This window comes from Semicossyphus pulcher, unplaced genomic scaffold (assembly GCF_022749685.1).
Source record: "Semicossyphus pulcher isolate SPU_LCO1_2020_fin unplaced genomic scaffold, fSemPul1.0.p SCAF_4, whole genome shotgun sequence".
NCBI lineage: Eukaryota > Metazoa > Chordata > Actinopteri > Labriformes > Labridae > Semicossyphus > Semicossyphus pulcher.
The window spans coordinates 4,809,683-4,837,165 of NW_027211715.1; the positions used below are offsets into that span (position 1 = coordinate 4,809,683).

A 27,483-nucleotide genomic window follows, 5' to 3' on the forward strand; every position below is an offset into this window, starting at 1 on the left:
GACAGTTTTGTAGAATTTCATCAATGTGACAAATTTGTATTTTAACATTATTTACATGAGAAAAAGGGTCTTGAAGTCAAATCCGCAGCCTCACACTGACACACATACAGCTATAACGGATCATCCGTGGCTATTGTGTCGTATAATCTAGTCTTTTGCAGTCGTACATTATAATCCACTGTAGGTGGTATGGTGATGCATGGGCTTTAGACTAGTTGCCATGTCACCAGACTGCCTCATATGATGCCCCCCCCCCGCCCCTGGGTGGTCTCTGACCTGCTTCCACAGCATTATGCTGCTCTGTCTCATAGAGATTGTAGCATCACACACATAAACACAGAGTAGAGCACAACAAAGAGGCGACACTTAGCGCCTGTGATTGGAGGAAATCCTCTGATAGTGAACGAGGAAACGGGCTCTTCAGGCTAAAGGGTCTGTGAGGAGATTACTGTGGGGAAGAAATGTGAGGCAGCTTCACAATAAAATGAGTCGCCGTCATGTTGTAGGTAAAGAAGGTATTATGTGCGCTGCATGTGTCAGTCTAATATTGCAATGTGCTTTTTGTCAAATACTTTTTATTTCACTATTTAATTACATGTCACTGTTTCCCAGTTTTTTTTTGTTATTGCATTTCAATTATTTTAAGTATTGTAAGGTTGATTTGGCGACACCACTGGTCGATGTTGGTATTAGCGTTTACAGTTTATATCTCCACCCGAAGAATCAGACAAATCAGTGAGCTAATTTCACTGGCAGTTACACCTACGTGATATATGTCGGGATAATCACAACTGGTTATCTAAAAGGGGCGGGTTTCAAGGGTTGTTGAGACATTATTATAAATAACCAAGATGGCTGCCGCTGATCTGAAATGTTCTCGATGTGCTACTGGTCAGTATGTAACAAACTGGACTGTTCATGTTACATACAAATGGTAACTGTTAGCTATCAAAAAGCTATCAGCAAATGTCTGGGCTGAAATAGTAGGCCAATGCATTGAATACTGCAGCTAGCTACCTAGCCTAGCACCCTATCGCTACATCACATTTATGGTTGTAGAGTCCAGAGGATTTCCGGTCTGTTCCCGTTGATAACGCCCCGTGGAAATCAAAAATTAACTGAGGTTGTGGATGTATTAGCATTTGTGACTTGGTCTGCCAATGCCTGGACATAAACACGTCATTAGCAGCTACTAAATCAGGGACACAACATACGAGCAACTGGTGCATGTGTCTAAAACACGAGCCAAACAAACTCATGATGGATTAATAAAGAAGTCCGTCAGATAAAACTGAACCATGATCTGATTTCATGCAGCAGTTGTGATTTGTAATATTAAACGAGCTGTGTCAGACAGTTTCTCACCAGTCAAATGCTTTTAATGTGAAGCAGCTGCAGTAGGAAATGTTGCGTTAGCATTAGCTGTAGATCTGGACGCTGGAATGTATGCATGTGTCATTTCTATGATTCCTTGTGCAAAGGGGGTCAATTTGAAAGGAGGGCGGGAATGGTCGTAAATTTACTAAATGACTGTGACTGAATAAATGCAGACAACGCATTGTGTCGGGAACAGGGTTTGATTTAAGCCATTAGAACTATTTTTGGTTTAGCTCAGCGGTTAAATCGTGTGCAGAGGCTATGTCCTCGATGTGGCGGCCCTGGGTCCAACTCCCACCCTCGGCCCTTTGCTGCGACTGGTCCCCATTCTCTCCTTCCCTGTCTCCAACACTATCAACTGTCCTCTCTCTATCAATAAAGGCATAAAAGGCCGAAAACATGACAAAAATAAACCTGTAATATCTGTAACAGTATCTGCAAGAAGTAATTCACGGTTCATTTTCCTTCTGGTGACATTAAGATATCCCAACGTTGCAACGAATGTCTTGTAAACGAGTAAAAGCTATGAATATTTTACACAAATTTTTGACATTTATAATAAATTCAACATCTCATGTTTACTTGAAACTCTGTTTAAACAGCAATTATATACTTCAATAACTTAAATCAAACATTAAAATGAGCCTTTTGCGTCCTCGTTGCCCTGGTCGGCTTAGAAGGGGGGTGTGGCTCTGCTGCAGTCTACATTAATGGTGTTCTATCTGAACGTATAATCATATCGTACCTGCAAGCTTTTGTTTCCTCTGTAAAAATGAAGATGACTTAAAGGTACGTCTTCATGCACTAAATAGAAACAGTGCTCTCTATTAGGGGAGACGGTTGGCCAAAGGCATTTGGAGACGGTGGAGGTGGAGCGAGGTGGGGAAACGGGGTTGAGGGGGTGGAGGTGGGGGTGAAGAGGGGTGGGGGGGTGTCTTTTTAAGCCAGCAGAAAGGTTTTACTCTGACACACATCCCACTTGTTATGACATGCAGAGACACATCTAAAAGCAAACTCCTAAGAGGTTGCTGAGGGCGACCTCAGTAATATGCAAATTATTTCCACAGAGTATCTTAGACAATGCACAAAGCTGTCTAAACTGGAAGCCTAATACATTAAGTTATGATGCTCGCTCGTGGTGGAAAAGAAAAAGAGGCAGCTCTGTGTGAACCCAAACTTTTCGCTGACCCAATTACCTCAGCTGATCTGCTCTGACTCCTCTGGCCGGGGCTGTTACTGGAGCTACACTGTCATTTGTGTCTCTTCCAAGATTCCTCATGAACATTTCATGCGAGGTGTCTTATAAATTATGAGAGCTTCTCCAGCTGACATTATGAGGAAAAATGGCAAAGCCTGCCTTTTCTTCTCTGGCTCTTATCACAAACACAAAGGCTAAGTCAAACCGGGAGGAGAGGCTTTCCCGACAGCTCCGAGTCCTGCGTGGAGTACAGTATGCCCAGATGATCTCTCCGCTTATTTCCAATCACTTTCTCTCCCCGCCATCTGATAATGACATTACAAAAACATTTATGCCACTGCTCAAAAACCCCCTGGAAAATCCCTCTGTATAAATATTGATCGGATATTAAAATTGCACATCTTTCTTAATTCTATACAGTGGAATAGTCGGGGATCACATGGAGGACTTCTCAGCTTGTCATTCCGGTATAAAAGGGGAAATAAAAACAGATTCTCTGCGGCAGGATGAACGACACTGCATACGTATCATCGCCACTAATTGTAAATAATGCAGAGCATCTCATCCTTTCAATTATTCAGCTTTATGTCCTGGTTTTGGTTGACAGAAATGTAGTGATGACAAAATATTGTAAGTTCCTGTGATGCACAAATGCCAAGGCATCTGTACTGCGAGCTGAGTAGCTGTGTCTTATTAGATTTCCACAAACACAGTACACCTACGCACAACCTAAGTGGATTAAATATGACGGATGATGACATTTGGAGAAAAGGCTCTTTCAGATTACTCAAATCTAATCTGGAACTCTAAATCAGGACTAATCAGTTGCTTTTCAAAGAAGCTTCAATCATAGGAGGAATTTCTGGCTCGCAAAGTGGGTTTCTCGCAAGAAAAGCCGTTCTTTTATAGTGCTTCATTTTCAGGTTTTTTACAGTTTGCATTCGAGAACGGCTGCTTTTCATGTGCCACAAAGAGGCCCTCAAAGATGTGACCGATGTAACTGAAGGACTGAAGTTGTTGTAAAAATAATCCTGTGTAATTTATAAGCTGCAGAAGAAGCCCTGCTGAGTGGAATGAAAAGTTTCCCTGTGACATAACAGAGCGAGAATGTAACGTTAACTCAATTCAATTAACCCCCTCTGGACCAATGAAAACTCTGTATAGCTGTTTCAGATTAGAAGCTCATCAAAGACATTAGTGACACCAATAAAAGTTTGCTATAGGAAGACAATGATCCAGTCCAGTAGTGCGCTAGAGATCGCAGCCCCACTTTGATTAATCTTGTTAATTACTAGCCCAAGGGTCTCGACAACGGCGAGCCCTCTTCCCCCTGTAACCCAACAAAAAGGGAGACTTGTGCACCATTAGAGTCTTTGTAATTACAAAAGTCTTTTGCTTTGGGATTCGTCCTCCCACAGCCACTGGATGTGGAGAGAGGAAGGAGACAGACTAAAGGCGATTTTAACATTAGCGTGGTGGCTGTATGTACATTATTCAGCGGGGGAGGACGAGGGGGCTCTGTGGATTTGCAGAGCAGTGTGTGCCTGCGCTTGAACTCTCTCCTAATGAGTCCCTGCAGTCACCTCAGTGGAAGGCCCCTGCCCTCATCCTCTCTCTATCTCTCAGTTAATTCAGCTGTCGCCTTGTTTAACCACAAGATGACCCTCCTCCCTCCCTCCTGCTCTCCCTCCCTCCCCCACTCACCGCTCCATGAACAGCCAGCCGCTGTCAGCTGGGGACGCACACGCTATCCCTAACTTGTTCCGGCTACCTCGGCTCACATATGACCCATTTCTCGACTCCCGTGTCCTTGTTTAACCAGCATTCAGCCTGTCCGCTTTACAGTGGGCAAACAGCGGGAGGTGCATGCATGGTATAGCAGCACGCAGAGTTCATGCCAGGTTTGCATCGCACACACATTCAGCGAAAAATTAGGCCAACAAGGCTTTGAGGGCCATCCCTCTGTAAAATGACTACACTTTGCTTAAGCCAGCAGATCCATTTGACCTATGTCTAATGTGAACCAATTAAGGACTTTACATCAGTGTGCAAAAACGTGAACCCGAATATCCCTTAATACCAGTTAAATACATGTCCCTGTAGCTATAATACACCTACACATGCTATCGTGGTGTGCTGTGTGATTATGTGCTGATATAAAGCCTGCGCCAGAGTGCCATTGAATGTATTGAGTGAGGTATCTAATGGGCATGGGAACTAATTCCAGGGCAAAGGGGATTAAAGGCTAGAGCAGAGACAGCAGCAGAGGGGATGGCACTCGCTGGCAGCTGAGGGGAGAGAGGGCGGAAAAAAAGAACTGAAATATAAATGCACAGAATCCTTGCCTTTTAAATCCTATTTTGTGCAATAGTATTAAAAATTGGTATTTTGTTTAATCCTGGCAGTTATATTTTTTATTTTTTTTCACAAGTGAGAGCAAAATTAAATATCAAGCGCTTCAGAGAAATACTGTAACAAATACCGCCGGACAATCAGAGTAGACAAAATCAGAGCGTTTCATCTGTCCAAAGCCTTTATCTCTCATTCTCATTACACCCAGAGCAGGACTGGGCCTTATCCTTTGATCACTGATTTATATTTTTGAGACTCTACCTGGAGGACTGTTTCCCAGACGGGTGGATATGCTGCTGTGTCTACACTCGGAAATAAACGGATAAAAAGCACCAAGAATACAAGGTTAAGCTCGTCTGTGTCATTCACACCTGCGATGTGCTCGGCAGCCTGCAGCCTGTCTCCAAAAACATTGTTCTTGTGATACAAAAACTTTGTGGGTCACTGGGTAGGCTAATCTAGGAAACCTAATGCCAGAGTTATTCCATTAACCCACTATTCCACATTGTTTTAGTCAGCCTTCATCACTGTTAATGTGGCAGGGTTTGGATTTGAAGTACGAAAAGGAGTTTTGGATGCTTTTCAATAACTGATTGAGGAGCCTGTTTGCAGCGGGAACAGCTTGAGCAGGTGACGCAGACACACGAACAGCTACTGGACACCACATCCTTGTTTGTTGACATTTGGGAAGATTTAGGCCTTTTAGAGACGAAGAAATCAACATTATTTTCTGAGCTATTGAATAGCTCCCGGGGCTGCGTGGTGGTGCAGTGGTTCGCGCTGTCACGTCACAGCTGGTTCGAATCCCGGTTCGGACGCAGGGCCTGCATGTGTGGGTTCTCTCCGGCCTCCTCCCACAGTCCAAACACATGCTCGTTAGGTTCATTGGTGACTCTAAAATCGCCCGTAGGTGTGAGTGTGTGTGTGAAAGGTGTCTGTTTCTATGTGTCAGCCCTGTGATTGACCGGCGATCAGTCCAGGGTGTAACCCCGCCTCTTGACCAATGACAGCTGGTATAGGCTCCAGCCCCCCTGAACAGGATAAGTGGTATAGATAATGGATGGATGAATAGCTCATTCTACTCATACAGCCACAACTGACCCCCACACATACACTTTAAAGTTGAGGTGAAATGAAAAATGTAATTTTAATCCTTTTAGATCACATCCCCGGTAATATTGTGCATCTATTTGACAATATAGGCCAAAAAAAATACAGAAAATCAATTTCTTCATATTCTTGTATCAAAATCCGATATTTTTTTCTTCCTTTACGTGTGCTCACGTAAGTTGGCACCAAACAATTTCAACCAATCAATCTGCAACATTTAGCCGCAGAGCACCAAGAACGCTCGGTCAGTTAGCTAGCTACTGCGCTGTGGAGAACGTCTGTCTACACCCACTTCTCAACGATCAAATCAAATCCCTTTAATGATATGTCCCGCCTGCACGTCCTGTTTCACTCGGAAACATGTCACGATACGGAAGCTAGATACTCTCGAAATGCCGTTTCATCTCGACTTTAATCTGAAATTTGGTTTCATCCTGATCACTGAGGTTTTCATACGGAGCATTTTATTCTGATTTTGTACCATCATCAGAAAATTAAACTCCATTTGCACAAACTGAAAAGTGACAGAAATCTTCATTTTGTTTTAATGTATTTCTTTTAATGTGACATCATTTTATCAGTAACAAACAATATATGAGCTAGTATTAGCTTAGTATTTTATGGATATTTTGAAGCTAACTTTTGTCTTGCTAGCTACAAATGCAGTAAGTAGCTAAATATAATGTAGTATAGTTTTATTCCACAATTTAATTTAGTGAGAAATTAAATTACTGTGTGTCATGTCTTTTGTTTACAATATGTAGATTAGACCAGACATGTACATACTATAACTCCTTATTTAAACACTGGATGCATTAAACTTTAAGTTCACCGATTTCAACCTCAGTCCTATCATGCTGTTGCCATTTTGGTAGAAAATGCTATCTGTTTCTCCAATGGGCCCTGGAAAACCTCCGCCAGACTACGTAAAACGCGTCATCTGGCTGAGGCCAGGGAGCTCGATAAACTACACTTCCTCAATCCAGTACGCTCTACTGTGACATGTGACAATGTTGTGGAGAACAAGTTTGAGTGTGTGTGAGTTAATCTGACTTACCAAAATACTCCTCAGACGGCGGGTTGTCCATGTCAAACAGCATCTTCTTGGTCAGGCGCTCCAGCTCGTCTTCAGGGTGGGCGATGGGAGCACTGCCCTGGAAACAGAAGAGGAACATGGTTGTGATTTACAAACCAAACAAGATTATCACAAACATTTTAGCAGCGTCTTGCAATTTTTTCACATGACTGACATTTGTCCTTTATTTAAGCAGGCAAAAGCGTCATCGAGATCAAAATCTCTCGTTCAAGAGTGGCCTGGGGAGGAGCGCAGCAAAAAAACACAAACAATTCAAACAGACAAACACAACTGGCACACACAATGACTGATTCAACACAGATTCAAGTTAATATGCGATTTACTCAAGCAGTCTCACTGAGAGGACCGTTTTTTGATCCTTTAAAACTGACTTGAATGGGCCCGTTGTCATCAGCTCCTACAACTACAGGTCCTTCTGTACATTATTCTGATTATTGATTACTGATTATGATATATCTTTTTGTAAAGTGTCTCGAGATAACTCTGGTTATGATTTGGCGCTATACAAATAAAATGTGATTGATTGATTTATTGATTATAAGGGGCGCCATATTTAAATGCTATTTTTCCCACTTCTGTTCTAACTCTGGGGACAAACAGAGCTATGAGACAGTATTTCTAAATGTGCAGCAGAATTAAAGATGATAATCTCTTGTGGTCTCAATCAAAAACTGCTTCAAATGCAAAGAAACAGTGCAGGAATGTTTTGCTTACGTTCAGGTTTGACTTAATAATTGACAAAAACCTGACTTCAATAAATCAGGGTGAAGCGCCGGCTCAAGGTCAAACAAAACACACCGACTGTAATCAACATGCAGTGGATGGTCTGAGTCTGGTTCCCCCTCTGAGATATCTGACCCTGGCTCAGGCCCCAGTGGTGCTGCAGCCCAGAAGGTTGTGCATATCCTTCTGTACAATACAAGCATGTGAAAAAAAGTGTGACCCTGACTAATCCTTGTATTTTTTTTAAATGATAACAGGAGGAAAAAGGGAGGCGAGCGTTAGAAGAAAGCTGCTCTTTAAGTCCTGCACATTTGGGTGACAGGTCAGGAGGACGTTATTTAGTCATACTCTGTGAACAAAAGACTTCAGTGGTGAGCCGTGTTGAGGCCTAATCTGTGAGAGATTTCCGAAGGATGACATAAGTCTCTGAAGATGCCACTTCCTTCCTTTCCTTGTGAGCGTGCCCTCCCTCTTATCATGCAGTCTCTGACACCTGCCTGCTGTGTGTCTGTATTGTGCTGACGTGTTGTGCCTGACATTTTCTGCCAATCATCCGCAGATCCCCCATCACCCCCCCATCCCCCAGCTCACAGCGCAATCCCATCACAGGTGTGTGTGTCCTTTGCAGACACCCTGGAGGCCTGAACTTGGCACTTTTTTGTGCTGCGCGGCCGAGCTTTTTCAGAAAATCAGTGACACTTGGATGACCTTCCCTAGATCCGGCTGGATCTTTACAGTATATTTGATTTTCAATATTGTAACACGGGCCGAGATCTGAGCTGACCTTTGAGGTGTTCCTAATTGTGACATCAGGGAGCTGGGTGAATGTTAGCGACCTGCCGGGTTTTGTACTCATTTATCCGTGTGTTACTGTGTCACATAAAAGAATCCGATTCATCAATAGGAGATTGAGCGTTGAATGTTTTTGTGTTCAGAATGAAAGAGTAATTACAGATCGTGTCACAAAACTCTGCTGGTATTATTGAACAGGAAATTAGTATGCATGTTATTTCCTATAATTTGACTGATTATGTGTGTCTGTCATGCAGTATATAGGTATATAGTATATATATATATATATATATATATACTATATACCTATATAGGTATGTGTAATTTACAGTGTACTTTAAGGGATTTGACCTTAACCATAGACCAAAAAAAGTTCTTCTCTGGACAAAGGTTACATGAAGGCAACTTTTCAGTCTCACAACGTGAATGCTTTGTGCCACTTTGAACCTTAAATTTCACAGAATCCGTCTCCGGCGCTTTCCGTGTGTGCCGCGACCTCCGGAGTCGATCGCCCCCATTCAAGTCAATGCTGGTGATTCCGCAGCACGTGTCGCGGTCCATCTCAGGCACGTCCCAGAAGCGTCTCTCCGCTCTGTTCCGCTAAAGATACGCGCCGAGTCTATTTTTGACGAAGGCCGCTTCAAGCACGCATCAAGCTGAACAGAGCAGATCGTTCCAAACAGGAAGTCACACACGAATACAGCATAGAGCATCCGGTCATTTCAAAATAAAACACCATGTGCAGACAAGTGCAAACTCCCGTTTTTTTTCTTGTTTTTTTTAAGATCAACACACTGAAATCTTGAAAAAAGAACACACGGAATGACATCCACATGAGCAGATAATCAACCTCGGAGATGCAAACTGAACTGTGTGTTGCTCTGTTTAACATTAATCTTATCACGTGATTTAGCAATTCTCGTGCGATCAATCCAGCCGCTTGGGCCAGCGCTCCGCTGCGCTGCGGATCAGACACGCTTCCTGTGGGCGAGGGCTCGCGCCGCCTGACGGAGCAGAACCGCGGTGCAGACGGAACGCGCCGGACACGGATCCTGTGGGATGGATGCGTAGGCTGATGCTCTGGCTCTTGAACTGCACCAATAGTGAAAAAGCTTTGACAGGTGTAACCTGAGACAACTGGACCTCTGCCCTCATGTTCTGTTGCTAATGTTGTTTATTTTAGTTTTCTAGAAGTCAATTAAATCCAACATTCTTTTCAGAATTATCTCTTAGCTTATTACCGCTTCAACACTCTGTCCTGATGTGGTGTCACAGTTAGAGCTGGACCAATATAAATTGATCGGCTCTTTTCATCAGGAAGACATAGGGCCATAACAATCTATCAGAATCGGCATGTTTTCTGATAAACACTGAACACACGCTGCAGAAACATTGCTCTGAGGAATTTGCTCGCTTACAAAACCGCCAAAAATGTCTCCTGCCTACCTGAACGTCTTCATCCAGGTCTACACTCCCTCCCGCCCACTACGCTCTGCCAATGAAAGGCGCCTGGTACTCCCATCACCACAGGGCCCTATGTCTCTAACTAGACTCTTCTCCTCAGTCGTCCCCCGGAGAGGGTCCCTCTCTCTCAGAGTCCCTTTGACCTTTAAGAAGAAGCTAAAGACCCAGCTCTTTATGAACACCTCTGACCTTCATGATATTGATGCTATTGATGATGATGACATTGAGGATGTTGATTGTTGATGTTGTTGATGATTGAAAATAAATAAACAACAACCCGTGTGCTGCCTGTTGGCACCAGTGTCCGATCGCACTTGAAGCTGTTTGTTGGCTCGGACTTCGTTCCCTCCTGTCTCGATCGTTGCTTGTGTTGTATTAACTCTCACATGTACGTCGCTCTGGACAAAAGCGTCTGCTAAATGAAATTGTAACATTGTTGTAATTTTAAAAAATAAGTGCAAAGTGGGGCGCTGGTTAAGCTCAGTGAGTACAGCAGGCGCCCCATATAAAGAGGCTACAGTCAACAATGCAGCAGCCGCAGGTTTGACTCCCGCCCTTGGCCCTCTGCTGCATGTCATCCCCCACTCTTCTCTCCCCATATTTCCTCTTTAAAAAATAAGAACAAAGTCATGTTGTCATGGTGCACAAACCACAGAAAAATCTCTTTTCATTCCCCTTCAAGAATTGAATATATATCGGCTGCCTTATCGGTAATTGGTGAATATTTCTGATCTAATATCGATCAGAATCGCTCGTATTGGTCGAGCTATAACCATAGTAAAGAAAAGTTGTGTTGAGTTTTGGCCGCCCAAAATGTACAATTTTAGGGGCTTGATGGCCCATTTGACCAGGGCTCAAAATGATTAGCATCTATCCCGGCATTTAAATACGTACAGTTGTAGGAAACGGCAGCTCTGATTACAGCCAAGAACTTCCTGATGTATGTCTTTTGCTGGGCCCGGCTCAGGATGCAGCAGGCTGATAACAGAAGCCCAAACAGTCGGCCTCGTTAACTCTGAGGGATCGACACGTTCGATGTGTAAATCTCTTTGCCGTGCCGGAGCGCTCTGCAGAGAGCAGCCGGGCCGGAGATGTTGGAATTCTTGGCACCTTGTGTTTCCTCTTCCACTGGACCATAAACGGGCAGGATCACACATCATGGAGGATTAGAAAGAAGAAATACTCCCCCTTTGTAAACTTAAATTATATGACTTAATATAAATAAAACACAATGATAAAAAGAGGTAAATGTCAAGGGGGTTGAATTCTTATAAAGCTACCTGCATAAAAGAGTAAATAAGAAGTCTGTTCAATATTCTGAAAGTCGTCGACGCGTCCTTGTTGTCAACATTCAGCTCATTATAGCTGTGTTGTTACTTTGAGACAGTGAAGAGGACGATTTAACAGTGTTAATCTAAGCTCTACATCAAAAGCACACAGGAGACGGAACGAAATGCTGCTATTACCGGAAACAGACTTTTGAGTTTAAGCTTCATTTATACCTTATCCACTCTTTGACACCCTGCAGCAATGCACTGCCAGAGAGTTTAAAGCACCTTGTTAGGGAGTCTTTTGTGACAGCACGGAATAATTTTTCACTTGAATAAGAGAAAGAAATTGCTTCCCTGCATGCTTTATGATTGCTTCGCAGTTCCTTGTCAGCTTTTCAGAGGCAACAATAGAAACCATACAGCAGCTATACGTGCTGCAGACGTGATTTTTCAGTTATGTCTGGCTCAGTTCAGTAAATTGTTTGCCTACGCCCTCGGGACACTCAGCTGCAGCTTCATTGAAGTTAGCGCTTAAATTCAGCGAGGACTGGGTTAAAAGCTGCACATGCTTCTCACTGTTCTCCCAGTATGTCCAGGCTTATAGTGTCATCTGCTTTTTAATGGCAGAAATCCTATCGGCTGTAATACACCTGACAGACATCCTGATGGACCGACAAATGCAATCCACTTGACAAACGATTTTCAGCGCGTTCTTAAATGCCGGACCACTTGAACTCACAAACAACAACATGTGTAAACGAGCACTGTTGCGTGCTACATGATACAGCATGACACTGAAAGGTGAGCAGAATCTGGGAGCCGATCACCGCCCGACTGCCACATCTATGAATAAAGCTGCGCGGGACTCCCACTGTGGAATTGGCATTGTGTCAGGACTGATTAAGCGAGGAGCGTGGAGTGGAGGGTTGGTGGGCGGAGGGGGCTCCGTACGCGCTCTCACCTGATGCCCTGACAGCATCGTGTCCCGCTAAGAACCAAACCTCAGGCTCTGTCGTTCCCGCTCCCTCCGCAGTGATAGAGAGTGAACGGGAGAGACAACTGTTCTCAGGGCATCAGATCTGAACCTTTGTTAGTGCAGGTGGAACAAAGCAGAGCGAGCGAACAGGAAGCAGGAAATATTTACATATCATCACCTGCTCCGGTGCAGCACAGGGGAACTTACAGTACAGATCTTTAAGATAACTGATGGCAGTGCAACCTCTGGGTGAACTCTGACTTGTTCCAATCACGATGCAACATCACTGAAGTTGAACATTAATATAAGAAAGATGCAACGAGTTTATGGATCTAATCCTCCTGGTGTCTGGATGCAGACGTACAGACAGCTGACAGCTATAAGCAACACACACACAAACGGTTGCAATCAAACTGAAGTTTAAATATATATTTCCATAATATACACTGTATATATGTACACTGGGTGTTTTATTTAGGTACTTACTTTATTTGCTCACAGCTGCTTTTAACGCTGAACTGTGTTGGATTTGTGCAGAGAAGAGGCGCTGCCTGTGCAAAAAGCCCTGTCAGTGGACAGAGGCCCTTAGGTGGTAAAAAACATGATACTGATATTTGCAAAGGTAATCGGCCATAACGTGCATATTCAAATGAGTGTGATTAAGCACGACAGCTTCAGTGTCACTGTAGTTATATTCTGTCACAGAAAAAGTGAGAAGGCTTCAAATTTCACTTCAACTTTTGAGGAATCGTGAGCTGTTTGCTGTATTTAGGCCACTACTTTTTTTCCCCCCCTGCTCAAAAGCAATGTGCAAAAAGACAATGAGCTTGAGAGCCGCAGCATAAACAGCACAAACCACTGAGCTGAAAGTGATAACCAGAAGGGAAGAAGTACAAACAGCGTATAGGGAGAGAGTCCAATGAAAGACAAGTGCTGCACAACACTAATCTGTGTCTCTAAACCTGCAGTCCTCATCAGCTCCTCTTTCACTTCCTGTAAAAATTACACCTTAAACCCAAAGCAATTGTCTTTCTTTTTACAATAGCTCAACATTTCCTGCTCGATCAGCAGGACATAATCACTCACAGACATATTTATCCACAGATTAAATGATGATGGACTTTACCATACAAATGCTCTTTAGTGTCGATGGAGCCGCAGCTTTAACTCGGGCTTTTAGAAGAAGAGCTTTAGCCAGCTTTCACTCTGACATCCTGGCTTTTGTCTCACTACACCACAATGGAATTATGTGAAATGGACACAGAGCCTTTGAAAGGGAAATGGCTTATTAAAATAACAGTAATATTAACGGCAACAACAAGAGCAAATGGACCTCTGCATTAGTTCGGGTTCACGAGCGATTCAATGTTTTTATTGGATTGTTTATCTAAAAAAAGCGTTTGTCGCCGTAACACTAAACGAGTGATTATAGCAGCTTAGGCGACTCTGCTTTACAAAACAATGAAAGGATTGCTGGATCAGTCACACTATCCTTCCACTCTGTTAATGTGTGTTTGCGTGTGTGTGTGTGTGTGTGTGTGTGTGTGTTAGTGGGTGTTTTGATGGGAGGGGGGCTACTACAGCGTGCCGTGTGTCTAGAATCAAACATATGGGTTAAACACTTAAAGATGCTGTTTTTTAAATGTGTGTTATAAGAGCGATCACTTCATAATGGACGGCTTTATTTGACTCCACACTGCAGAGGCCCATTTTCTCAAAGCCGCAGATTGTTTGTGTCACTGTGACACTGAAGCACACTTCAATAGAAGCCACAGAGAGCACCTCATTAATGTGATTCACACGCTAAGACTGACCAGACAGAGTTACGCTCATGGTAATACAAAGAGCGGCTCTGTTTTGATGATGTCAAGATGCCACTCTGAGGAGCGGGAGGACGCAGCAGGTATTCTGCTTTACATGAAGGTGGATTGTCTGGTGGAGTGGCAATCAGAAAACCTGCGGCTGTCGAGTGCTGGTGAGATGATGGCAATGAAATACTCATACACATACCTGCCTTATTACTCCACTTCCTAAGAATTTACTCCATTATTAAGGCTGATTCCAGACACTCGACCAAACGTTAGGTGATGTAAAGAGTCTTTATCAACCAAGTTTTCACAGTCGAACGTTAACAGTCGTACAAATGTAAAAGGAAGTTACAGCAGACACTGTAGCGCATGTGTCCCATGTGTTGGTAAGTTACAGCCGACAGTAAAAAGTGTCCAGAGTAGCTCAGCTTTAAGAACAGAGGTTATGAAAAGGGACATGTGTCGTGTTTTCACTGCACTAAGTTGATAAAGTACCTGTTTAATGCAAATTTACCTCACCACCATTCTTTACTAGTTAGCTACTTAGCCTGTTAGCAGCTACAAGCCAGGCTAAAGCTAACTGAACCAGCCAGATGAAGACAGCGGTTCAGTCACTACATTACGGAGGTTTTTCCAACACATTCAGAATCATTAACGCTGCAACTTTTTCTGTTAGCATTGTTGTTAGCAGGTGGCTTGTTCGTGTGTACGCTTGTATTGTAGCATTTGAGCTTCCCTCCCTGGGCAGAGGTGTCAGAGGAAAAGAGCCGCTGTGTGAGTATGGTGAATTTATTGGCTGGAACTAATCTAAGTCACAGTACGAGGCCAGAAACGAACTTTCACAATCTAATACTAAATTGGAAATAAAATGTAAGCAAATGTAAGCAGCCGATCCCCTCAGTTATATTCCACTCACCTTCCAAAGGCAGGTGGCACTCCTAGGTGGAAGGCAGCAATCAGACTGTCACACCAGTGCCGCCCATGTTCCACCCCCATGAGGAATATGAAAATACACCAGTGCTCTTGCTTTACGACATTTACTGCCATAAATATATACATTGTTTGTCTGTTTATCTGAGGACTTACGAAACAGGCAGTTTATATTTTACCTGTACTGGGCCAGAAATGAGTCACACGCAGATCAGAAGTTTCACCACGAGATGCCCAAACTGTTTCACTTCCCTTTTTTTTTAAGATCATTTTTCTTGGCCATTTTGCCTTTACTAGATTGAGAGACGGGAAATGTAGGAAGAAGAGAGAGGGGGTTGATATGCAGCAAAGGGTTGAGGGTGGAAGTCGAACCTGCAGCCACTGCATTTCTAATGGAGCACAGCCTCTCTTGTGTATAGATCAAACTGAGTTGTTGTATTCGTCTTAAACACTGTCGTCTTTTACGCACACTCTTCCTCCAGCCTTTACATCCTAGTGACAGCAGTCATGTGCTGTTATGCTCCACAGAGAGGAACAGCAGTTTTTGTGTTTCATATTTATAGGAACAATGCACTTTGACACAGTTCCAATACAGAGCATGAAACTGGGTTGTTAAAGGTTAGTTAAAGATTTTCTATCTTGAGTTAACTTGATTTCAGTTGGTGATGTATAACAGTTAATGGAGAAATCTGATGCCCAAATACAAACAATGTCGTACTATACAGTAGCTATTCACCACGCTCCTAGTTACCCTGTTGTGATCTTGTCTTTGGATATACGTGAAAAGACAGATACACAACAGATCTTTCTCATCAGGATTGTAGTGTTCAGGTTTATATACTGGTCTACTTGCCCTCCATCTACCCCTCACGCCCATCTGTGCTTTAAAGCAGCAGACGAGTGAGACGTTTTCGTGGAAAAGTTGCTTTGTCATTTTTCTGTCAGCTGCATCTTTAATTTAAGTGTGTGAAAGGACTTGCATGTTAGCAGCTTTCTGTATTCCAGTTGATGAATTAGCTGCACACGATGCTAAAACAGGTTATGAGTAATCTGGAATGCATCACACTTTGAGGAGAAGAATCATTTCAGTGCTTCATATTGAGCTCAAGGCCACCTTCTGAAGAGGCACAGATAAAGTATACATTCTCTCCAAACAAAATAGGTCATGCTGTTTCAGCTCCAATTAAATGCTGAGAGAAAATAACAGTCAACTGAAGAGCAGCTGTGTACAGAGCAGCCAGCAATAATTAAAAATTAACCAATTCTGTAATTGACATTTTCCACAGCCACTCCAATTCCTGCTGTAAACTGAATGTGCATAAAGGGATGAATTTCAGCGTGTTCACAGACATGTAATGTATGTAGAGGGGGCCTTTCAATGTTTGCAAGATTGTGCGTGTGTAAAAACTAGGTCATCTGTTGGGAACTGACACATCCCCCTGCAAACAGATATTTGAAAATCTGAGAGTGTAGAGGGGAGCCACAAGCGATGAGAAAAAAACAACAACAACAAATGACTGCACAAATTGTCGGGCCGGAGATAAAACTTATTTGGCGTCTCTTTGTGTACCATTACAATCACAACAGCATATTACACAGGATGCAGGTCTCCCTGGTTTGGGTGAAAGCTCAAAGTATTTCCCTCATGTGGTAGCACATAGCTATATTTAAAGCCATGTGGTGGACATAATGAAGATTCAGACAGGTTGTGTGTTCAAATCGATGTACTGGCAACATGCACTTCCCCTTTGTAACACACACTGTGTCCATCTCCTGTGTAATTTTCCCTCCATGATATATCCTCCTCCTCTCCACCTAAGCAACCACATGGTTTATCTGAATGACACCCTGAAGGAGATCAGTTGACCAAACACTACCACTAAAAACGCCTCAGCCAACAGTACACAGAGCCTGATCCGCTCAGGGAGGCAGACTTGATGAGAAAAAATGTTTCGAAAGTGCACACGTTTCACGGCCTCCGAGCCAGGGGCGGATGAGAGCCTGTTTGTGGACAGAGGAGGATGTTAAGAGGGCAGAGAGGGATCTGATTCCAGCGACTGTCAAAAAAACAGAGACAAGTTGTTTATGTGGAGGCAGAGGGAGAGGGAGAGGTGTTGGACCTGACAGGAGACCATGTCCAGGAGGAGCCAGCAGGGGCCACTGTTTGTGCAGGTGCTTTCAGCTGCCTGGTGTGAATAAAGCAGGACAACTTCATACCTCATGAAGTCTGTACTTTAACATGCTTTGATAATATACTGGCACAATGAAACAGTGCGACTTAGACGACTTTTTTTTTCATTACAAACCATATTAAAATAATCTTTTTTTTCTATTAAGCTATCTTGCTAAATATCTTTCAACAAGCTAAAACTGATCTCATCACTTTGACTTTTAACCTGCTCTGATTCTATGGGTACAGGCTGTTTTTAAATTTTGCTTTTCCGCTGCTGTACTTTTTAAAAATGTGTTATATTTGATTTGAGTGTAATTTTTTAAAAACTTTATTATTATAATCATTCATTCAGTTTCATTTTCCTTATGTTATGCATTCCATGTATTTTTTTTTAGTCTTCATTTTTTTTTTTTTTTTCAATCAATTTGGTCATAATCTGGTTTTCCAGCTTGTGTTCTGCATTCAATTTCTATATAGATTTATTTTTAGTTGTTTTTTTTACTATTTCTTTTAATTGGTTTTTACTTTCCAACTTATTATTATTATTCTTGAATGCTTTTAAAGTGATCTTGAATAACTTGGAGGCAGGAACGTCTGGCTGTAGACGCTCTGCTTGATATATTTATATCTGCTTGATATATGACAAAGTTTGACTGGTTTCACTTGTTATTTCACATTTTTGTATTATAGTCATGTGTCTGGTACTTTATGCATGGCTGCTCAATGTTTGTCAGAAACTTTGTAAATGTGCTGCTGCCGTGTTTGGCCAGGACACTCTCCTGGTTAAATAAAGGTTAAATAAATAAAAAATGAATAATTGTTATCATTATTATTATTGTTGTTGTTTTTTATGATGTTGTTATTATGGCATTTAATCCTTTTCATGTTCATTCTGCCCATTTCTATTTGAAGAACTGGTTTCATGTTTCCTTAGAAAAGCATTTTAAGCTGCATTTCTTGTTAGAAAAAAAGTTATATTATTATTATCACTATTACCATCTGTAAAAACACTCAGGGAATGGGAAGACACATGGACAGTGACGTTTAACCCGTTGCTAGGTAACGACCATTTGTTCACACGGCTCACGCGCTGGTTCATAGAGACTGGTTCGTTTTTAGCTAAAAGTTTTAACGGTCGATCCTACGAAGCTACGTTTCAGTTGTTTCCACAGTTTATGTGCGTAATTTGTGTTTTTTAAAGACTATAGTTTCTGTTGCCAATTTTTACCAGCTGTCTATAAACAATTTACAAGCTAGTTTGTAGTATTTTTATCTGTCTTGTACGAAGCCTATTTAGAAGCATTTCTGTTGTAGGTTACAGTCTCTATCTGCCGAGCTGTTTATTTTCCTGTAAGTTGTTCGTCCACATTGTGAGCTTTATGTTAATTTGAGATTGCATAGCCCAAGTAGCTAACATGGATGTCTTTGTTTCCTCTTTATTTAGAACCACACTCCAACGTAATAGTATAAACAAGAACAGTGCCTGTGCATCTGTGTACCTATAATTATTTCACAATAAACTCAGAGGATATCCCTGCCTCCGCTGTCCTGACTACACACCCCATATCGCTGACTGAGTTCATAACCACAAGAGCTTCATTACACCAACACAATAAGAGATTCCAATCAATCAATATAAATGTGTTAGCACCACTGACACAGCTACTACATACAGTATATGTTCTTGTCATATGAGTAACTGAATCATATGCGACCACATTAAAGCAGCACAGCAATCTCAGCACTGCTGATACTTGTGCATCTCTTCACTACAGGCGATCGAGGAGAGGTCGAAAGAACAAGAAAATAAACAAACTGCTCAGACATTTCAGATCGCCGGGGCTCACTGAACTGCAATGACAGCTATCGATCCGGCCAGTTATTTACCAGCCGTGCTGTTCCTCTCAGAGGGGGCCGGAGGAGAGGAGGGCGACAGGGCCGATTATTTATGAACGGTAAGGTGACAAACACTTGTGATCTACTGAGGGGTCACCACTGACCGAATGAACCGGCCAATCAACGCGCTGACAAAACAAACACAGCATGGTGCACGACGCAGAGCCTTTTGTCAGAGTGAATACAACAAGTTAATGTACAAAGAGGAGCATTCATTAATAAAACCATGTCCTCTCATGATGACAGATCAATACACTCTGTAAGGCTTTCTCTGTACACATTGAAGCCCTTTAGTATGTTTTATGTGCTGTAGGGAAATGGTTGAATTTCATGTGTGCATGTCACATACAGTACTTCATAACAATACACTGTAGCCGAGTCCTGGAAATGCATACCCGGGTATTCCCCCTGAATTCTTGCCAAAATGTTCTGCTGTTGCACGGCTAATCTTTCCTGGGACAAATGTGGGAATTTGTGTGCTTTCATTCCATCTGTGTGCTTATATGTTATATAGATTCACATCATCTGTAAACCACAGATGGTTGTAGTTACACTGTCATTTTTATATATTTTCCTCTACAGAGACGTCTGAAAAACAGTTGGTAATGAGATTATCACCCTCAAAAGTGGTGCAATTTTGATGGGAAAGATTATCTTATACCACTTAAATTAACAACTATCAAAGAATAACAATTGAAAATTAAAAGAAATGTTGTTTCAATTAATAAAACTTTTGTGGTGGAAAAATCCCCTGAATGCCAGGGAAAAGATTTTCCCAGAAACCCCATAAACCCTACTCTACAACACGAGCCATTAAAATTGGGTCTTAAAGCAGCCTCTTTCATAAACAACCACAGCTTTTATAATGTTTTTGAACACATATATTTTAAACATCAGTGAATCAGTGTGCAGGCCGTTTTCACAGCAGACATTTTAGCAGAGAAGCACAGCTGTCACTGATAACATTAGCAATGGCTCTGTTCCAATTAGTTGCGTAAGTAAGCATACCAGTATACTAGCATACATGATGTAAAAGTCTTTATACTCGCAGACCTTATGTAACACCATTTGCTACAAGTGTGTAGCTCACAATGTCCTCTGTGACATTAGAGACCTACAGTCGTTCAGAACATATGGTCCCAGCCCCTTTACCGCTCTGAATTACAAAACAGATCACATTCAGGAGGGAGGTGTTGTAAGTTCATGATGTTACATGTTAGCTTAAAGGTGCCCTGCTGGGGGTTTTCTTTAATAAACAAGCACGTCTGTATGTCTCCCTTCTTTATTTCTCACCTAACCTATTCCACTACACTTTTCCCAAATGAATGCCCCAACATGCGTCATGTGATACAAACAAAACAAGGACCTGCTCGTCAAAACATTGCTCTACAGCACTTCTAGTAGTAAAAAAAACCTCCTCAGTGCACCTTTCATTTGACAGCTGTTATTGTTGTTCATGTCACCAGGACTGAATAAATAAAGTCGACTTTAGCCAGGAGTGACCATATTTGGATGAGAGGGCATATACCCAAGAGGTAAGTGACTTTAAAGGATAACTTCGGGATTTTTCAACATAGACCTTATTTTCCCATGTGTTTGTGTGTAAGTGACTAGTGGAGACAACAATTATTGAAATCGATCCAGTATTCAGGGAGGGAGCACTGGCCGGCAGCTGCGAAGTGAGATACAATGTAACTAAACGGGGCACCGCGCATACGCCAATATACAGCCACTACGAGCGCTTGTTTTCGCTACTGACAGGCTCAGATCGTTATAATAAGTGTTTGTCAACACTGTGGCAGCCATGCTACTTTACCAGACGCTCTTTGTTGTTGTCTATAACCAAGTCTCGCTCACGGAGAAGTCGCACTGAAATCTCGTGCAAGACCATAGTTGTTGCAGGAAGAAGGAGAGAGGAGTGAGAGAAGATGAAGACGAAGAGGGAGAGAGGATCTTCAGCCATGACAATCTTTTAGATAGAACTGAGCAACGCTTTCTGAACTCCAACACAACAAACGGCACTTCTTCCTCTTCGTCTTCCCTCACTGCTCTCTGCAGACCGGCCGGTGCTCCCTCCCTGAATACTGGATCGATTTCAATAATTGTTGTCTCCAATAGTCACTTATACACAAACACATGGGAAAATAGGGTCTAGGTTGAAAAATCCCGAAGTTATCCTTTAATTAGCTAAGATGCTACTAGCATATAGCAAACGGCGCCAACCTGTCACTCGAAGGGTCCATGCCAATGACTTTATATAAAGATGGATGACCCGTCTCCATCTACTCTATCTAGCCCTGAGGCGGGCGCTGCCATCTTGCGCTGGTGACGTTTTTTGGAGCCAGAGCTGCGCAGCAGAGATCGGCAGGTTGAGCCGCTGTAGCCACTTCTGCTAACCAAAACACACACTTATATATAAATAAATAAATACATCAACGGTAGAGATAATGCACATCAGCGTATTTAAAAGCAGAACAGCTTCTTGTGTTGCTCTGAAGCAGACGTTCACAGATAACTTCAGTGACTGTAGTGATTGTTTTAGTTACGTTTATTCTCGCCGTTCCTCCTCTACTCTGCTACTCAGGAACAGAACGCTGCAGGAGCCGGATTTGTCAACAGAGCTGTCAATCATCCTCAACCATGTTTGAGAAAAATATATTTGACGTGTATTTTGATTATTTAGTTTGACCCATGTCCCTTCTGTTAACATGGAGGAGGCGGGCTTTATGACCTACATAAACATACATGAAAGCAAGCTGTTTTTAAAGACCAAAATGATTTTAAACGAGGCTGTAAATGTGTTTTATTCTGCTGTGAAGTTGGCCGTGTTAATATTGGTCTCTGTGGGAAATGACTCATTTATGGAGTCATCCTCAAGTGGCCTCTCAAGGAAGTGCCATTTCCCAATGATGGCTTCATTTTCCAGCTCTGGAGGTTGCTGCTTGGTTCCATATATCTTCGAAACGCTCATTATGGTGAGATCTGTTGTCCACACGAGGAGTTCGTCATTAATGCTCATAAATAACTGAAAAATCTCAATTATTTAGTAATTTAGTAATTAATTGATGTAGCAGAGCTCAACATGGTTTTAAAAGTCTTTTATCAGTCTCCTTTAAATAAAGTCTTCACTTCAAATCACTTTCTCATGACAGACATATTTATCAATACTACGACTGCCCCTGTTATGCGTAATGGGCCTGATTCGTTTGTGTTGTCGCCTGTGGCTAAGTTTACATCTGAGATTAGCTGCAGTGCAGCTTGAGCCGGGGAGCAGCTACTGGAAGGAAGCTTTCTGATGTGTTGGCAGGAGAACATGAAACATAAGGAGACCCACTTTCCATCAGTGACCAGAAGGATCAGGTCTGGAGGACTGACCTTTGGTCTAAGAAGCATTCAGTAACCAGAGCCTGCGTGGACCACCTCCAAACACCATGTCATCCATCGTAGGCACAGCACTAATTATACACAGTAGCTTGTTACATGTGTAATGCTGGATGAATCCAACTGATCCCTGTCCTCGAGTTTGACCTGCATTAGAGGTGTTATGACTTCTGAGCAGAATGTGTGCTGCATGCTTACAAGGTACAAGTCAGTCAACTGACACATGGCTGCATCGCCTCCTTCTCAAGTATCTGTTAGACATTTAGTCTTATCTTAGTATTTACACTACAAACACATCTCTTTTTTGTTTCTCCTTTAATTTATTATAATACAGCAGGCTTTATGCTATTTATGGTATCTGCTATGTGAACATGTAATGACACAGTGCATGCATTACATTGCAAAGCCTTTTAGGGTCTTCTCTATGAAGCCCTGCAGCTCACAGATTCCTCCCTGAAAATTGACCTCCAACTCACTATCGATATTTTCAAACCTCTGAAAGTTCACAGCCGTGCTATAAACATCAACACAAAATTGTCATGCACCTCCCTGCCTGATGCCTGTTGCAGCTTTCACTAAAATACATATATGTGATGTTTGTGTGTATCGAAAATAGAGCCTTTTAGATGGTTTGTATTTACAAGATGAATCAACCTGAATGGCCCACTGCTGGGGAATTTTTATATAGGACTTCTGGTGTTATTATGAGAGACATGCAAAAATCAAGCATTCTGATTAAACAGAAAACTCAAAGTATAAAGCCATTATCATCTATCAGATGTTGCTATTACTATATTCTACTTCATATATCTGTCTCTGTAAGTGTGTGTCAGCATATATTATCAAAGTGTGCTCACAGGGAGTGATAAGGGCTCATACCAAGGTGAAACATGTTCTATAGCTAGACGCTAAATCATGACGCTGCATCTATGGCACACATGGGGTGTGCAATAATGTGCCATGTTCTGACTGGTTAAGCCTGCCTAACGTGTCCTAAAGAAACCTTGCGCACTCTCCTAAAGAAGAGAGGGGGGACTTATGTACTGATGTGTGCTCTCTCTAAAATGTTACAGTTTTTTTTCTGCTTCTTCTTTTCTTCATTTTCCACCACATCCCTCAACAACAGTTTAAAAGAAGATGATTGCTAGGGAGTAAAACAACGCAGGTTTAAATATAAAAGAAAAGGGCTTTGCAAATGATTTTTCAATGACAAAAAATTGTCAAACCTCAAGGATACACACACTTAAGGTAAACAGAAACAAAAAAACTCTACAGTGTCCCTGTAACCAAATGAAAACGAACCTCCCACAGACGGCGCCTGGAGATCTTTTCAAACATAATCCTGTTCAAATCGATCTAAAAACAACTATAATACCTAGAGCCTTCATTCTATTTGCAGCTAAGACTTCCATCTTTTGTGTTACGACATTATTCATTTGCTGATGACCTCTTTATGTTACTTTTAGTGTGGTTTAAACTGGTTGTAAACACCGCGGCTGCAGGCGACAAACACGATCTGGCAGCAGGAGATCGGAGCTGCTGTAATCTATTGATATAAGATATAAACCATAACAGCACAACGTAACCTACAACACTTACATAACCTTTATGTTGTACAGATTTTCCTAGTATGAAGCATTAGAAGAAACTCCAAGAAATGATCAGTTATCATTATAAATTGCATATAAAATATCAAAATGAGCACTCTGCTCATAGAAATGATTTTGAAAACAAAAAAGGTATTATAATTTCTAATCTTGAAAATAATTTCCCCTAAAGCTTTCGGTGGACATGACTTGAAAGATCATGCATTTTATTCCACATCAAAAATAAGACCTGAGCAGTTCCACACACAGACACATGAAAGGTAGCCTCAAAAGCCTGGATACACTTTATTATATGCTCTATTTATTATCAACTTGTACTACTAATGCGGTGATATTCGCTTAACTCAAGCTTAAAGTTCATTTTAGTTGAAGAAGTGTCACAGATTTCATCTTTTGAACACAGTACAAAGAACCTTTTATTTGTGCTTCAGTGTATGATCTTGATTTTTTGAACAGCATGAGGAGAATAAAATAAATTGTTGAGGGCAGAGCGGCTCACAGCTGTAATTGGAGTATTTATACTTACATGAGTGGGTGTGTTTTTTCAAAATTATGACTCATTTTTGTCTTTAATTGTGCTGTAAAGACAATATCACTGTCTGAAAATTGCTGGAATATGTTCTAATTATATTTCAAAGCTTCATTTCTTGCACCTTTCACCTAAACGACATTCATCAAACAAAAGCACGCATGCAGAAGCTTATTTAAGTGGTGTTATTTTTCTGAAAGCTCCAGTTTACATTTATTTACCAGAAAATGCTACACAGAAATAGAACTCATGATTCTGTCCTTCAAACATGATGGCATGTGAATAGCAAATAAATGTGTATAGGTATATATAAGTGAGAATTTAAGGCTGCTTTTTCTGATCTTGAGTTAACACTGTATGGTTTATTAAAATAGAAAGCTGCTGTAAAGAATTCTAAGGAAGTATTCATGTCTTTTTCATTTAGCCAGAGGGACATTGTGGAGATTGTGGGATTGAAGCAAAACACAGAAACACATAAAAATTTGTGGATGAGCTTTCAATGTGATGGTTCAATGTTGCTGTAAAAAAAAAGGTGGACAGAATAAGTGTGTGTGTGTGTTATATCAGTCACTGATCTGAACAAATTTCCTGTGCTTCTTCGAAAAGGCAACTTTTTAACATCTATACACTAAAAAATGTGGAAACTTTTGTCTGTCGATATATTGTTAAGAATAACTGCTTTGTGTATTTGGCGTAGAACAAAATGCAATTTGTTTTAGGTTGAAATTCAACACGCGCAGAAAAGATCACAGGGCTGCAGATAACGTGTCTCCATGTTGTTGGAGCCCTGGGCTTTCACTTTGTAGTTACATGTGGTAACCCTGCACGAAGCAAAGAATCCTTTCTGGTGATCTGCAGCAGAGCCCGTAACCCTGCACTCAGCCGGCTGGCTTTTTTAAGAGCAGCTCAGAGTTCTTGGGGTCAATCACCTGAGGAGAAGGCATCATGTATGATGTAAACACAACGAGCTGATCGCCTTTCTAGCCATAGATATAAGTTGCTCCTGTGTACTTTAACAGTAATATTTAAACACTGCAGAAGGATACTATTATGTGATTGGTTTCTACATAGTAGAAAAACAACAAAATGCCAATGCCAAATATTTTGTTTTTGTGGAGTACCCCAGGGGTCTATCCTGGGTCCCCTTTAATTCCTTAATTAACATTCAATCTGAGGGTCATATCTTACACAGTCAAGCAGTACCATTGGCAGCCATTAATATGGAGATGATACAGAACTGTATGCCCCCAGAATAGAAGTTCTGTATTATGTCTTGCCTTGCCGACATTAGGAACTGGATGTCTGAAAATGCCCTGCACTTAAATGACTCCAAATCAGAGATCCTTATAATTACCCCTCCTGGTCCCAGTGCTTGCATTATTAATATTCTCTCATCTGGTCTGGGTGCCTTATCTAATGAAGTCACACTAAAAGTCTGTAATCCAGATGTAATTTATGTCAGTTGACTTTATGTCAGTTTTGTAGCCTTGTTTCATTCAATTAGTTTTTTAAACTTACTTTATATTTTATAATTTTTTATTGCTTTGAATTTTTGAACATTTTATGCTTTTTTTTTTCCTTCTTCATATTTTTGATTTTGTTCTAGACTCCTTGTTTCACCCTTTACACCCTTTATTCATTTGTTTTGCCACTTAAAAAACTTGATCAGAATAGCTTTCTTTTAAAAGTTGGATTTTCGTTTTACTTTTCTTAACACCGTTTTGAAAGATTTAAGGATTGACGACAATCACATGTATTAAAAAGGTCTTTGGGACACATCATGATGGCACCATATGTAAATGTTGTCATGCAGGTCAAAAGGCAAAGTGGCCACGACCAGAAGGCAGAGAAATGTCAGATATTTAAACATGTGTGACAGTTGAAACCATCACTGACCTTCGAGGGGGCTTTAACTGGCTGCAGGGATCGAGCAGTTCAAAATAATCCTCCCCTGTCAAACGTCACTCAAGCTCAGCAATAACACAAGTCATCATCCAGCTTAGCTTTCCTCCAATTTTGGGAAAGATTCAGAGACTCGTGGAAATTTGTATGTTAACCGGCAGCCATGAAAACTGTTAATTTTTTGGACTACAATGGAGATCAAACACGGGTGGATTTGGGTAATTAAGCGTCCTTGGAGCCTGTTGATGTGAAAAGCTGTTCTTACACCTTCACTTTACGTGTGTGCAAGAACACACTGGGGGGAATTGGGTTCAGGGTGGCAGGGGGTGACAAGGGGTGAAGTGGGGGGCAGAGCAGGCGAGCTAATCAGAACAAGTCTAGATCACAGAGTTTCATCCAAGGAGTTCATCTTGGACTTCTAATGACACTGACCTTCTATGAATACTCTCATGATCTCTTGAATAAAGTCCTCAATCAAAGTCACAGACCCCCTGCTGAGAAAGTCTCGGGTATTACATAAAATCTCTATTAACTCTAAGTGAGTGGAGATAATTTTTGATAATTATGACAAATATGTAAATAGTTCCTTTAATTGACTATGTTTTGGTTTATTTACACAACAGATTAAAGGGGCGCAATGCACTTCTTTAGGGTGGATTTAACACCATTTGTAGAAGGTTATGAACATGTCATGACATCGGGTCAAGCAGAGTGATGATCATAAAGGCATGGACAGATTTTGCTTTCAGTCTAATCTTGCTTTTAAAGTGTCTCGAGTTTATTTTGGCATCAAATATCAGCGATACTGGACACCAATAAACAAAAATCTGATTAGTGCGAAGGTTTGTATACAAAAGCTTAAGGGGGGGTCGGGTCAAACAAGATGTGACACCACAGA

At 41.6% G+C, this 27,483-nt stretch overlaps 1 protein-coding gene across 3 annotated transcripts in view; it reads right to left on the reverse strand.

Annotated features, from left to right (window-relative positions):
• lpp (LIM domain containing preferred translocation partner in lipoma) overlaps window positions 1–27,483 on the reverse strand; it is a 169,086-nt gene that overhangs the window by 36,422 nt on the left and 105,181 nt on the right. For all 3 annotated transcript variants that reach the window (XM_069680589.1, XM_069680587.1, XM_069680588.1), the window contains one exon: window positions 7,095–7,191. In XM_069680589.1, coding sequence (XP_069536690.1) covers window positions 7,095–7,191 — 97 coding nt within the window. The remainder of the gene's footprint in view (window positions 1–7,094; window positions 7,192–27,483) is intronic.